The sequence below is a fragment of the Piliocolobus tephrosceles genome, chromosome 13 (assembly GCF_002776525.5).
Source record: "Piliocolobus tephrosceles isolate RC106 chromosome 13, ASM277652v3, whole genome shotgun sequence".
Taxonomy (NCBI): domain Eukaryota; kingdom Metazoa; phylum Chordata; class Mammalia; order Primates; family Cercopithecidae; genus Piliocolobus; species Piliocolobus tephrosceles.
In genome coordinates this window covers 67,810,454-67,825,641 of record NC_045446.1, presented here as the reverse complement: position 1 = coordinate 67,825,641, position 15,188 = coordinate 67,810,454, and the positions used below count along the sequence as shown (strand labels likewise).

The 15,188-nt window shown below is 38.5% G+C and overlaps 1 protein-coding gene across 1 annotated transcript in view; it reads left to right on the top strand.

The window, feature by feature from the left end:
- Positions 1 to 15,188, top strand: part of RSF1 (remodeling and spacing factor 1) — a 159,646-nt gene that overhangs the window by 140,881 nt on the left and 3,577 nt on the right. The window contains exons 12-15 of the mRNA XM_023209328.2: positions 5,634 to 5,701; positions 6,786 to 6,993; positions 8,512 to 8,732; positions 11,525 to 11,713. Coding sequence (XP_023065096.2) covers positions 5,634 to 5,701; positions 6,786 to 6,993; positions 8,512 to 8,732; positions 11,525 to 11,713 — 686 coding nt within the window. The remainder of the gene's footprint in view (positions 1 to 5,633; positions 5,702 to 6,785; positions 6,994 to 8,511; positions 8,733 to 11,524; positions 11,714 to 15,188) is intronic.

The window sequence follows — 15,188 nt, the reverse complement described above, 5'->3', positions numbered from 1 at the left end:
CCAGAAGTATATGCTTTTCCTATCATGCTGATTATTAGCAGGTGTATATATATATTTCTTGCCTTCCATCTTTAGTCATAGAATTTTTTTTCTTTTTCTTTTTTTTTTTTTTTTTGAGACTGAGTCTCACTCTTATCGCCCAGGCTGAAGTGCAATGGCACAATCTCAGCTCACTGCAACCTCCACCTCCCGGGTTCAAGTGATTCGCCTGCCTCAGCCTCCTAAGTAGCTGAGATTACAGGTGCCCACCACCACGCCTGGGTAATTTCTTTTGTATTTTTGGTGGAGACAGGTTTCACCATGTTGGCCAGGCTGATCTCGAACGCCTGACCTCAGGTAATTTGCCCTCCTCAGCCTCCCAAAGTGCTGAGATTATAGCCATGAGCTACCACGCCCAGCCTAGTCATAGAATTTTAGAGCAGAGTAATCTTTTCCAAATGTAAATCTGTTCATGTCATCCTCTTTTGCTTTAATATAGTTTGTCAGATTTCCATAGCTCTTGGGATAAGGATTGTTCCTTTTTTTTTTTCCAAGATGGAGTCTTGCTCTGCCACCAGGCTGGAGTACGGTGGCGCCATCTCCGCTCACTGCATCCTCCACCTCTTGGGTTCAAGCAATTTTCGTGCCTCAGCCTCCCAAGTAGCTGGGACTACAGGCGCCCGCCACCATGCCCAGCTAATTTTTGTATTTTTAGTAGAGATGAGGTTTCACCATATTGGTCAGGATAGTCTCAATCTCTTGACCTTGTAATCCGCCTGCTTCAGCCTCCCAAAGTGCTGGGATTACAGGTGTGAGCCACCACACCTGGCCAGGCATTGATACTTTTAACAAGGCCAGTAAGGCACTGCATAGTCTCATCTCTACTTCCCTCTCCAATTCTGTCTTATCACATTCTCACTTACACTCTCTGCATTTGCTGCATCTCCTTTTAGTCCCTTTGTACATACTGTTTACCTGCAATTTCCTTTTCAGTTTTAGCTTGTTAACCTCCTCTATATGAAATCCCCCCATTACATGCCTTCATAGCAACCAGTTCTTTTCCCTGAAAGCACTTATAATTGTAATGAGTGTGGTTGTGATGACTTACTAACATTTTTCATCATCACTAGATTGTTAGCATGAAGGTAAGGACCATGTCTCTTTTACATGGACTTGTGTCCCCTATACCTAGCATAGTGCTGACAGATAGTTAATGCTTCGTTAGTACCTAGTGAAAGAATCCGTAAATATTACCTGGTTTACCTTTTAACACCAAAGACACCAGAAAAGGAGATTTTTCCATGGTCATTGTTAGTAGCTAATCCTAGAAACCTTATCTTCTAAAACCCTATCTTCCAGTCTAGTGTTCTTTCCACTAAATCATGCTGTCTCATTCAAATAATAAATAAATTATATTTTAGTTATTTTAGATCATTTTTCGGCCTACAGCTTCTAAAATCTGGGATAACACCAAAGCAGTTTTTTTAACTTGAATAACTGGAAATGGAAAAGGAAAACAGTGGATTTTATAAAACTCTTAACTTTGAACTTGCTTCTTATTTATAAACTTGCATCAGTAATCATGGAGGAATTTGCCTCTATTGTTAGTGTTAAAACTTTATAAAAATATGGTAGAATCAGTTAGGGTAAAATCTCATGTACACGGGAATAGTGCCCATCCTAGTCTTTAAAAAAACACTTCAAAAAATAAAAAGTATTCTTCTATATGTATGAAGTCAAAGCTGACAGATGGAAAGTGCAAATGTAAAGTCAGTTCTGCTGCAACATAACATGTATTTTTAAAAATCACCATGTTGTGCAAAATTATACAGGAAAAACCATAGGGATTATGGAAAATATGGGGTTAGAGACATACATTAAAGACTTCATTGGCAATGCATTAAAAAAGATAGGAATATACTAAAAGTGAGAGCACCATTTGACATATGTTAAATAAGTAAGAAATACATAAATATTACATTAACTATGGCATTTTATACTGAGAAAAGACCTGAAGCTTGTCTGTGGAAGCAGAGAATTGCAGTTTGTAAATTATGGTGTGGTGGCAGAAGGAGGTTTATCTGAAATCAGAAAAGTATAACATCACATACAAAAGGCTATAGTTTATAACACATAGTGAACTGATGTTACTGGTAGATGTCTTGGATATGTGTGTTTTGTAGATTGCTGTGCAACTCAGTTCAGCTAGGTGCAGTTTTCTGCGTTCACCTAGTGTTTCTCACAAATGAAATTACACATAAATTAGCTGGGCATGGTGGCTTACACTTGAAATCCCAGTACTTTGGGAGACTGAGGCAGGAGGATCGTTTCAGTCCAGAAGTTCAAGACCATCCTGGGCATCATAGACTCTGGAAGAGAGAGGGTGGCGGGGAGGAGGGAAGGAAAGGAAGAGAAGGAAGGAGGGAAGGAAGGAAATTGCACATAAGCATGTATGAATGAAATACATATCATGTTTGAGTTGTTTTGTAATATGTCAGTCATTTTGGAACTAGGTAGAGTATAAAATAAATGCATTACATAATACATTTTATACGAAAAAACATAGTTTACCCTAAATTCCTATTTTACTCGTATATAATTTTAGAGCCTAAAGGGATAATCTATGTTAATCCACCATCACAGATGAGACAACCAAGACCAAGGGAATATAGATACATGGAGTGTTGTGTTCAGAAATCTTTTATCTGATTATCTTTTATCTGCATCTAGGATATAAATCAAGACTGTTTAGTTGCATTAAAAATTACTTAGATTATCATTAAGGCAAGAGTGGAATGTTTCATTCTTTCTGAAATAGTTTCAGATGCCTGAAATTCTGATGGTCTTTGATTTTAGCAAACAAATTTCTCAGTAAGAAAGTAGTCACTCAAAGAAATAGGTTATTATGCCACCTTACAGCTGCACCCTGTCCTCAGGACAAACGCTGTTTTCAGTTAACTTTGCATCTGGCATCTGGCTTTATCTGTATCTGCTATTCTACCCTAATGAATGGATGTGCTGAGTTTTACTTTCCCAGAACTTAGGAAAAATCCGCACTACAGCTACCAGAATGTTTCTCAAAATATTTCAGTTGTGAAAAATTGGAAATAAACTGTTTTGACTAAATATGGTACATGTGTAAGATAAGATACTATGCAGCCAGTAAAACTTACATTGTAAAAGAAGAGCTCTCCATCTGAAATTCGTGAGTCCTTTGAAATTATATATTCTAACTATGAAGGCCAGATATTTAGTTTTTAGAGATGGGGTCTTGTTATGTTGCCTACACTAGACTCCCAACTCCTGGGCTCAAGCCATCCAACTGCCTCAGACACCCAAGTAGTTGGGACTATGGACTCAAGCCATCCTACTATCTCGACCTCCCAAGTAGTTGGGACTATGGGTGTATACAACCACTCCCAGCCTCCAGCTTTTAGTCTTTTTTTCCTTTTTTGAGACAGGATTTCACTCTGTCACACAGACTGGGGTGCAGTGGCGTGATCACAGCTCACTGCAGCCTGGAACTCCTGTGCACAAGCAGTCCTATTGCCTCAGCTTCCCAAAGTGCTAGGACTACAGGCACACATCACCATACCTGGCTAATGTTTTTAATTTTTAATTTTTGTAGATAACAGGGTCTCACCATGTAGCCCAGACTGGTCTCAACCTCCTGGGCTCAAGTTATACTTGTATATATACAAGTTATACTCCTGCCTCAGCCTACCAAGAGTGCTGAGCCACTACACCCAGCCCCAGCTTTTAGTTTTGATGCTGTTGTTAATCCATTGTGTGCTGTTGTTAAGCCATATGTGACTATTAAATACTTGAATTATATCTAGTGAGGAACAGAATTTTAAATTTTAATGAATTTAAATATAAATAGCCACACATGGCTAGTAATTACCATTTTTAGCATAGTTTTACACAAGTTACTTCATAACTTGTTTTGAGATTTGGCTGAGCCCTGAAGTAAAAGGTATTTTATATATGAAGAAATCTTAGGAATCCTTTAGTCTTAATCCTTTTCTTTAAGTCAAGGTAAACAGCTTCAAGAAGTACTTTTACCTAGTTCTAAAATTTTAACCTTTCATGTATGAATTTTAGTAATAATATAATTTTCAATAGCAGTAATAATATAGCCCTATTATTGGGACTTTTTTTTTTTTTTTTGAGACAGGGTCTCACTCTGTCCCCCAGGCTGGAGTGCAATGGTGCAGTCTCGGCTTACTGCATCCCCTGCCTCTTAGGCTCAAGCAGTCCTCTTGTCTCGGCCCCCCAAGTAGCTGGAACTACAGGCACACACCACACACCCAGCTAATTTTTTGTATTATTTATAGAGACAGGGGTTCACCATGTTGCCCAGGTTGGTCTTGAACTCCTGGGCTCAAGTGATCTACCTGCCTTGGCCTCCCAAAGTGCTGAGATTACAGATGTAAACCACTGTGTCCAGACATATTATTAGGACTTAATATTATTTATGGAACTATAATTTTATTTTACTTACTTTGCCATATGATTTGTATAATTAGGAGTTGGCAAATTATGGCCTGTGGGCCCAATTCAGCTCACTTCTAGTTTTTGTACAACGTGACTTCAAAGTGATTTTTATAAATGCTTGAAAAAAAGGATCAAAAGAAAAATAATATCCTGTGAAAATTATATGGAAATTACCTATAATTCAAATTTTAATGCTCATAAAGTTTTATTGAAACACATCTGTATCATTTACTTACATGTTGTCTGTAGCTGCTTTGCACTATAATAGCAGAGTTGAGTAGTTACAACAGAGACTGCATTGTCTCAAAAGCCTAAAATATTTACCATCTGGCCCTTTATAAAAATTTTTGCTGACATTGCCTCAGTCCAATTTGACTGCTATCACAAAATAACCTTGAACTGGATAACCTGTAATCAACAGAAATTTATTTCTCACAGTTCTAGGGAGTCCAAGGTCAAGGCACTGGCAGGTATGGTGTCTGGTGAGGGCCTGCTTTCTGGTTCATAGATGGCACCTTCTAGGGTGTTCTTAATCACAGAAGGGATGAAGGGGCTCTTTAGGGTAGACCTAATGCCTAGTGAAGGCCTTCTCCTTTGTAGATGGCCGTCTTCTCACTGTAACCCCATATGGTGGAAGAAACAAAGGGTCTCTCTCTGGCTTCTTTTATATGGGCACTAATCTTATACATGAGGGCTCTGCCAAAGACCCCACCTCCTAATACCGTCACCTTGAGATTTATTATTTCAACATGTGAATTTTGAGGGGACATAAACAATCAGACAGTAACAGACATCTGCTAAAGGTAATCTTTAAAAATAAAGGCCGCTGGGTGTGGTGTTTCACGCCTGTAATCCCAGCACTTTGAGAGGCCGAGGCGGGCGGATCATGAAGTCAAGAGATAGAGACCATTCTGGCCAAATGGTGAAACCCCATCTCTACTAAAAGTGCAAAAATTAGCTAGGTGTGGTGGCGCATGCCTGTAGTCCCAGGTACTCGGGAGGCAGAGGTTGCAATGAACCGAGATGGTGCCACTGCACTCCGGCCTGGTGACAGAGCAAGACTCCATCTCAAAAATAAATAAATAAATAAAAATAATTAAACAAACAAACAAAAAAAACCAGGACAGGCTATAATGTGATCATTGTATATATTTTAGATTTGATGAGTTTGATGAAGCAATTGATGAAGCTATTGAAGATGATATCAAAGAGGCCGATGGAGGAGGTATGTGTTTGTCATTCTCTCTTCTTCATAGAACTCTGCCAAGAAGTTCATTCAGGTGCCAAATTAGGACAGTGAGCATATTTTTTTATTCTCTTTCCCAGTGTGTATTATGATTAGTACTGATGTTAGTGGTCTCAGATTTAGAGTAATTTGTGGACACAATGTCAGTGTATAGACTCAGATCTTACTAATTACTTTTAAAGCAGTTTTGTTTTACAACCTGATATATAACATTGATGTTCCTACATAGGTTAAAAAATTTACTTCTGATTCCATATGGAAAACTGAGGAAACTTTTGTGTTGTCTTTGAGACTACAAAGTCTCAACAATTATGGGTAATCAGAACCAAAATAATTTAAACCAAAATTTAAGTTAACCTATTAAAAATTGGTTTCTTAGTTTCATAGTCTTCAGTAAGTGGCATTAAAATAGAAGAACTTGAAGGTAATTTAATTAAAGCACTATTAGCCAATGCTCCAATATGGAACATTCTGGTGTCTACTTAGTTATTATGAAAACTCTGGAAAAGATTGATAAGTAGGTCATTTAAGGCTTTTCCAGAAATGTTTGTCTTGTTTACATCTTTGCTGCTGAATTCTCACTTTTTCTGTCCTGTAAACACTGTTTTTAAAAGCTCTATTGGCCTCTTTCTAAAGCCTTGTCCAAAAGACAGCTTTCAAGAAGAGATTCTTGAGTGACTGCTCATAGGTATGAGGTTTCTTTTTTGGGTGATGAAAATGTTCTGGAGTTAGTTAGTGGTGATGGTTGCACAGCTTTGTGACTATACTGAAAACCTCTGAATCGCACACTTTAAGAGGGTGAATATTATGGTGTGTGAATTATATAAAAATTTAAAAAACAAGAGGTTCCCTACATAGTAAACTTCTATTCAGTAGGATAAACGAATGCTAAAACTCTGAGACCTCTGTCAGCTGAAGTCATGAGAAAACTGCATATTTGTAGGAAGAAAATAAAGAAATGAAGAGCTGCTAAGCATGAATAAGGACTGTCTCTAGAAATTAAAGGGAAGCTTTTAATAAACACATGTTTTTCTCCCCCTGAACTTCCCTTCTCCAAACTCAGGAGTTGGCCGAGGAAAAGATATCTCCACCATCACAGGTCATCGTGGGAAAGACATCTCTACTATTTTGGATGAAGAAAGAAAAGAAAATAAACGACCCCAGAGGGCAGCTGCTGCTCGAAGGAAGAAACGCCGGCGGTTAAACGATCTGGACAGTGATAGCAACCTGGATGAAGAAGAGAGCGAGGACGAATTCAAGATCAGTGATGGGTGCGTGGTCTCCCGTTAGACCCCAATCCCTAGATGCCAGCAGAAACAGGACTGGACTAGCAGAGAGGCTTGCCCGTGCTGTAATGAGGGTTTTCTTCTTCATGTCCATAGACTAGCTCTGTTTATTTTCAGGATATTTAAAGCAAATTCGAGAATACTAATTTTGGCCCATTTTTAAAATTTAGACCAGAAAATAGATTTATGGTTGTTTAACATTCAAAATTATATTTAAATTTTACTGACTACAATTAAACTTTGATTTGTCAAGGGCTTTCTCTGTACCTCTGCCACCTTCTGCCAGGTCCATGAGGGGTTTCCAGTCCTATGTGAAAAATAAATAAGTAATTAGATATTATCCTCTCATGACTCATAGGAGTTGGACTTGGGACAAGTAATCCAGTATAGAAGATCAAGAAAGGCTTCTATGCAGAGTTGGAATTGAAACAATACTACAGAGTTTCTCCTTTCAGATTATTAGAAGAGGAAACAAGCATATAAACCACAAAAAAAAAGTCATTCTGCATAACTGCTACTAAAATACAGGGAAAGATAAATTAGGGTACAGAGGAAAGTTAGCTTAAAGTAAAAGTAAAGCTTGATCTGAAATTTGAAGAATAAATATTTGGAATCAACAAGTGTGGGACTAAAAGCAGGATAAGAAAAAGGTATTATAAGCATAGAAGTTTTATGTCCAAGACAGCAAGCCATAAAATGTCATGGAATGTTTGGGAAACTCCTGTTGGCTCAGGATAGCAGGAATAAGGGGATGAAGTAGAGAGTGCCCTGCTGGAGATGTGGCAAAGTAATAAAAAGAACCAGATTAGGGAGTGTTTTATTAGTCATGCATAAGTGTTTTGACTTTATCCTGAAAATTATACAAAAACCAGTGAAGGGTTTTAAACACAAAATTAATATGAGATTTATGCTTCAGAAAGATTCATCCTGGCATTCATTTGGAGGATAGATTGAGGGGAAATGAGACCAGATATTAGAGAAACTATTTATGGAGTTGCTTTTGTAGTTTAGGTGAGTATGAAAAAGCTGAAAACAGAAGAGATCAGGTTTGAGATATTATCTTTTAAGAGGTAGACTCTAGAGAAATTAGTAATTGATTAGATATGATCAATGTAAAGGGGAAAGTTAGGATAAATACCACGTTTCTGGTTGGAGTTACTGGATAAGTGATGGCGCCAAATACCAGGCCAGGGAACAGAAGAGAGAAGTAGATTGGGAAATAATGAATTCACTTTTGAATATGTTGAATTTAACATGGGGGACATCTCAAGAGGTCAAAGCAGTACAGAAATCAACATTAATTCATCTTTACAACCCCTCCTAAGAGAATGGGGGCAAAACATTTTCCCCATTTTATAACTAGGGCATTTGATACAATTATCTGGATATGTTGCACTATACTTAATGATTCACTGGGTTCACTAGAATTTGAACTTAGTACTCTTAAAAAATGGGTTCACTCTTCTAAATACCATTGTATTTTATCTGGTTTCTCTTGGACAGATCTCAAGATGAGTTTGTTGTGTCTGATGAAAACCCAGATGAAAGTGAAGAAGATCCACCATCTAATGATGACAGTGACACTGACTTTTGTAGCCGTAGACTGAGGCGACACCCCTCTCGGCCAATGAGGCAGAGCAGGCGTTTGCGAAGAAAGACCCCAAAGAAAAAGTATTCCGATGATGATGAAGAGGAGGAATCTGAGGAGAATAGTAGAGACTCTGGTAAAAATAATCTGTATCCATATGATACCTCAGCTCAACAAATTCTTTTTTTTTTTCTTGTTGCTCATGCTGGAGTGCAATGGCACCATCTCGGCTCACCGCAACCTCTGCGTCCCGGTTTCAAGCGATTCTCCTGCCTCAGCTTCCCAAGTAGCTGGGATTACAGGCATGCACCACCATGCCCGGCTAATTTTGTATTTAGAAACGGGGTTTCTCTATATTGGCCAGGCTGGTCTCAAACTCCCGACCTCAGGTGATCTGCCCGCCTCGGCCTCCCAAAGTGCTGGGATTATAGGCACGAGCCAGCACACTGGCCAGCTCAACAAATTCTTACGACTGCTGGAGTTAAGAGTTCTTAAAATTCTGTTCCTAAGACTTATTTCTGACAATTTTTCTCATAGAAAGCACATCTGAGAAAATACATACAGATTGATATGTTAACTTCATATCAGATGCCTAGTAGGATTGTGATGACTCCTTGGTTGTCAAATGTTTCCATGCCTAAACCTTCATCTTCATAGGGTTTCTTGGAAATCGAACATTTCCATCAGATGCCCAGCTGTTGGAGAGAGAAGAATATAAGTTAATTCTCATTTAGACCACAGTCAGTGTTGAGTAGTTTTTACAGATTAACAGTAGTTGATGTTGTTATAGAGTATGCTTATCCTTATTAAGTGAGTAAATAGAGACTCAACCACTAAAAGAAATGCGTGCTTATCTTACTGGAGCACGCATTTACTTACTGGATAAGTGTCATCTTACTGGAGAAGAACCATAGATACAAGTATCAGAGTCTGGCAATCTTTGTGGGGGTTTTTTGGTTTTATTTATCTTTTTTCCTAAACTGTCTAAACAAGTGATGATAATATCATGCCGCTTTATCAGTGATTATTTCTTAAGAACAAGGACATTTTCTTACATAACCACAGAGCAGTTACCAAATTCAGATATTTTAACATTGATATAATGCTATTACCTAATTAACAGTACACATTCAAATTTTTATCAAGTATCTCCATATTATTCTTTATATCTTTTTATTCTTTTCCTAACCCAGGATCCATTCCAGGGCTACGTGTTTATTCACATCTCTTTAGTCTCTATTAATCTGGAATGTTCCTCAAATTTTGTCTCATTGATCTTGGTATTTTTAAAGAGTACATACTAGTTTTATAAGATGTTTCTCAGTTTGGATTTCTTTTGTTTCCTTGTGATAAGATTCAGATTACGCATTTATGGCAGGAATAGCACAGAGAATGTTGCATCTTCTGAGTCTCTTTATTATTTTTCCTTATAATTAATAAGTAATTTGTGGGAATTTGAGACTATTTAAATATCCTGTTCCTTATATTTCACCTACTAGTTTTAGTTTCTGTGGATAATTCTAACTCTGTCATGTCTGTTATATTTATTTATTGTTGTTCTGTAAGGAAGAACATTTCCGTTCTCCTCCGTATGTTTATTTATGTCAATGTATTATACTCAGGGATTCTTATTCTGATCAGTGGATATACTACATTCCCATCACTATTTAGGCTCCATTTGTCTGAAATTTGGCCAATGAGAACCACTTCAACCTATTGGCAAGCTATTTTGAAATGTTTGAAATCCATGAAAGAATAACAAGCTTGAATATAGTACTTTGGTGGAATTTAACATTCTGAAAAACAGCAGTGACATAATGCAATAGTCTCACTCTCGTTTATTGATCAGAGATAACAAGAACAATGCTATTTAGCAGTGCTTTGCAAGTTTAGGTCTGTGTACTTTATTTAGCAGATTTGTATTCTTTATGGAGAAAAGTCAAAAGTATAACTTGAGTTCTGTATTTATGTGGAACAGATTCATGAGTTTTCTTTGGTTAGAGGGCTTAACCTCTGCAATACATTATGACTATAGCCACACGTAGAACAGCAGATTATCAGGAGGCGGATTTGTGGTAGCCGTCTACCAAGAAGAGCAATCATGGCAACTGTGTACCTGACCAGGTAGCTATAGGTCAATTGCAATAAGGACTATTTCTAAAAAAGTATAAAACATTTAGGCCGGGCGTGGTGGCTCACACCTGTAATCCCAGCAATTTGGGAGGCCGAGGCAGGCAGATCACTTGAGGCCAGGAGTTCAAGACCAGCCTGGCCAACGTGGCAAAACCCCATCTCTACTAAAAATATAAAAATTAGCTGGATGTGGTAGCGGGTACCTGTAGTCCCAGCTACTTGGGAGGCTGAGGCAGGAGAATTGCTTGAACCCGGGAGGTGGAGGTTGCAGTGAGCCAAGATCACGCCACTACACTCTAGCCTGGGTGACATAGTGAGACTGTGTCTCAAAAACAAACAAAAAAGGATAAAACATTTTCTAATCTTGAGGATTCACTGCTAAGAGTATACATTGTGAGGTTTGGCATTAAAAACCCCCACAGATTGACTCTTTTTTTTTTTTTTTAAGTGAGACTTAAAGGCCAGGCATGTTATAATCTCAGTGCTTTGGTAGGTAGCCAGGCGTGGTAGTGCGTGCCTGTGATCCTAGCTCTAGCTACTGGGGCGGCTGAGGCCAGAGGATCTCTTGAGCCTGGGAGGTTGAGGCTGTAGTGAGCTGCGTTCATGCCACTGTACTCCAGCCTGTGTGACAGTGAGATACTCTCTCAAATAAAATGAGACTTATAAAGGTTACTGTTCACTTAAAAATATTTATGACTGAACTCTGCTTAGTAGCTTTTCATTTTTATAACCTAAGCTACATTTCTACTTAATAGACTTAAATTTTGTACTTTTTTCTTCCTTTTTTTGAAATAGAAAGTGACTTCAGTGATGATTTTAGTGATGATTTTGTAGAAACTCGGCGAAGGCGGTCAAGGAGAAATCAGAAAAGACAAATTAACTACAAAGAAGACTCAGAAAGTGACGGTTCCCAGAAGAGTTTACGACGTGGTAAAGAAATAAGGCGAGTTCACAAGCGAAGACTTTCCAGCTCAGAGAGTGAAGGTAAGGCATAGGTCTCCTATGTATAGAAGTTTGGACAGGGCAAAATAGACATTATAAAGTGAACTCAGGATTGTGATTCTGTACCATTCTTTAAAATTCATGTAACCAGGCCAGGCATGGTGGCTTATGCCTGTAATCCCAGCAGTTTGGTAGGCCAGGGCAGGCAGATCTCTTGAGGCCAGGAGCTCAAGACCAGCTTGTCTAACATGGTGAGACCTTGTCTCTACTAAAAATTTAAAAATTAGCGTGTGTGGTGATTTGCATCTGTAACCTTAGCTACTCAGGAGGTTGAGGCAGGAGAACTGCTTGAACCTGGGAGGCAGAGGTTGCAGTGAGCCAAGATCGCACCACTGCATTCCACCCTGGGTGACAGAGCAAGACTGTGTCTCAAAAGAAAAAAAATTCGTATAACCAATAGTATCTTTGAGATAAAACCTATAATTTTGTGCATATTATAGTTTAAATAAAGGATACTTGATAAGAGGCTAATTTTTAAGATCTCCATTGTAGTTAAAATTTTCATTGAAACTAGAAGAATCTCAGAAAATTGTGATCTGATCAAAATTTATTCTGCTTCTTTTTTTTACTCCCTTATTCATGGCCCTCATTTTGAAATAACCTCTTATGTCCTCAGTAGCTGAAAGGTTTCAAATAAAAGTGCCTACTGTCTCTTTCCACCTTTACTATGATTTCCATTGGAAACTGTTTTATTTCCTAATAGCTATAGCTGTGCCCCCTACCAGTAGTACAAGACAAGCTCTAAAATATGAATTTCTGACATCCATTTAGTCTTTTTTATTTTATTATTTATTTTATATATATATATATATATATATTTTTTTTTTTTTTTTTTTTTTGGAGACAGAGTCTCACTCTGTCGCCCGGGCCGGAGTGCAGTGGTGGGATCTCGGCTCACTGCAACCTCCGCCTCCCAGGTTCAAACGATTCTCCTGGCTCAGCCTCCCAATAGCTAGGATTTTAGGCATGCACCACCACGCCTGGCTAATTTTTGTATTTTTAGTAGAGACGGGGTTTCACCATGTTGGCCAGGCTAGTCTTGAACTCCTGACCTCAAGTAATCCGCCCACCTCGGCCTCCCAAAGTGCTGGGATTACAGGCCTGAGCCACCGCGCCCAGCTTTATGGCCTGTTTTGAAGATGTTTTGCTTTCATAGATTAAACATGAATTTAAGTTTGAGCCCAAGACAAAAGAGAAAGGGAAAAAAAATGTTTGGATGTGGAATGCTAAAGAAGGGAGGTGAACATCTTTTTTGAATGTGCACTTACCTTCATGTGTCACAGAGACAAACATAAATGCATTAGTTAAGCCATTAAATATGAATATTTATTAAACTAGGCCCTATTCCAAGCACTGGAATATAATAGCAGACAAAATAGTTCTTATGAAACTCTTATTTTAGTTGGGAAGAAAGCGACAATAAACAAGATAGATAAGTAGAATATATGATAGATTAGAGATGAGTCCTGTGGAAAAAAATAAAGGAGAAAAGGGAGTTGGGAAAGTAGTTGAATTTCAGATAATATACTAAGGAAATCCTCACTAAGAAAACATTTGAGTGAAGACCTGAAAGAAATGTTGTGTGTGAGTCATGCAGTTATCTAAAAGAAGAATGATACAGGCAGATGGAACAATATGTATGAAGGCCCTGAGATATGTTTGTGCTTGTCATGTTCAGCAAACAGAAGGGAGTGCAGGGTTGTTGGAGCAGAGTGAGTGAAGGCAAACATAATGAGATGAAGCAAAGAGGTCAGTGGGGACCAGTCAGCAAACGACAGCCCACCTGCTTACATAAATAAAAAAGCGAGCTTTTGTTTTTGTTTTTGAAACAGGGTCTCACCCTGGCTGACATGCAGTGGCACAATCACAGCTCACCATAACCTCAATCTGCTGTGCTCAAGCAGTCCACCCACCTCAGCCTCCCAAGTGGCTAGAAGTGGCATAAGCCACCACACTGTGCTAATTTTTAAATTTTTTTTTAATAGAGATGAGATCTTGCAGTGTTGCCCTGGCTGGCCTTAACTCCTGGCTTCAAGTGATCCGCCCCCCACCTTGGCCTCCCACAGTGTTAGGATTACAGGTGTAAGCCACTGCACCCTACCCTGTAATACAATTTTTATTGGAAGACTACCATGCCCGCTTGTTTACATATCATCTATTGCCTGCTTTCTCAAAAAGCTGAGTTGTTGTGACTGAGAGTATAGGGCCTGCCTCTTATATAAAAGATGTGCTAACCTCTGATGATAAATAGTGCTGTGCAGTTTAACTTTCTGCAGTGATTATATGTGTGCTTATGGTTACAATAGCCACTAGCCTTCATATGGCTATTGAGCACTTGAAATGTGGCTAGTGTGACCATGGAACTGAATTTTAATTTTTATTTAATTTTAACTAATTTAAATTTAAAATAACCACATGTTGACTAGTGTTTACCATATTAGATAACACAGAGTAGGGTATTGTATGGACTTTGGATTTTTATTTCGTGTGAGGTGAGAAACATTTGGGCCAAAGCACAGATGAGTATTGAGAAGCAGATGAGGAGGAAGAGGAAGAGGAAAGCAAACCATCCCACATTTTGAGCAAAGGAGTGATATGATCTGACTTAGGTTTTAATTTGCTGTGGTAGCTGTGTTATGAATAGATTGAAGGGGGCCAGGGCAGAAGCTAGAAGACCCATTGGGAAGTTATTGTAATAGTCCAGGTGAGAGATGATGGAGGGTAGAACTGGGTCAGTAGCAGTAAAGGGGCGAAAGCAGTCACATTAGGGATATGTTTTAAAGTGAGACCGAAAGGATTTACTGTTGGGTTGGGTGAGAGAAAGAAAATAATCAAGGATGACTGAGAAATTGGAGGAGCAATTGCGAAAAACTAAGATGGTAGAGACCACAGTGCTGCAGGATTAAGGAGAAAATTTAGGAGCCCAGTTTGAGACACGTCATTTGAGATGCCTGCTTAGAGATATCCAAGCCTAGATGTCGAGTAGGCAGTTTGATACACTAGTCTGGAATTCAGTGGTTGCCTAAAATAAATATGGAAGCCGTAAGCACATAGATGGCATGCCAAGTTGTGAGACTAGGTGAGCTCTTCTAAAATGAAAGTAGAGTCATCTTCAGTATCCATTGGGGATTGGTTTCAGGATCCCCGCAGATACCAAAATCCTTGGATTTACAAGTCCCTCCTATAAAATGGTGTCATATTTGCATATAACCTACCCATATCCTCCATATACTTTAATCTTTAGAATATTTAAAATACCTGATACAATGTAAATGCTATATAATTGTTATACTGTATTGTTTAGTGAATGACAAGAGAAAAGTCTATGTATGTTCAGTTCAGACACTACCATCTATTTTTTTCCTGAATATTTTCTATCTGCAGTTGGTTAAATTCATGGATAGGGAGGCCCAACTGTATAGACAAAGAAGAGAAGACAATTAAGACTACCAAGGGT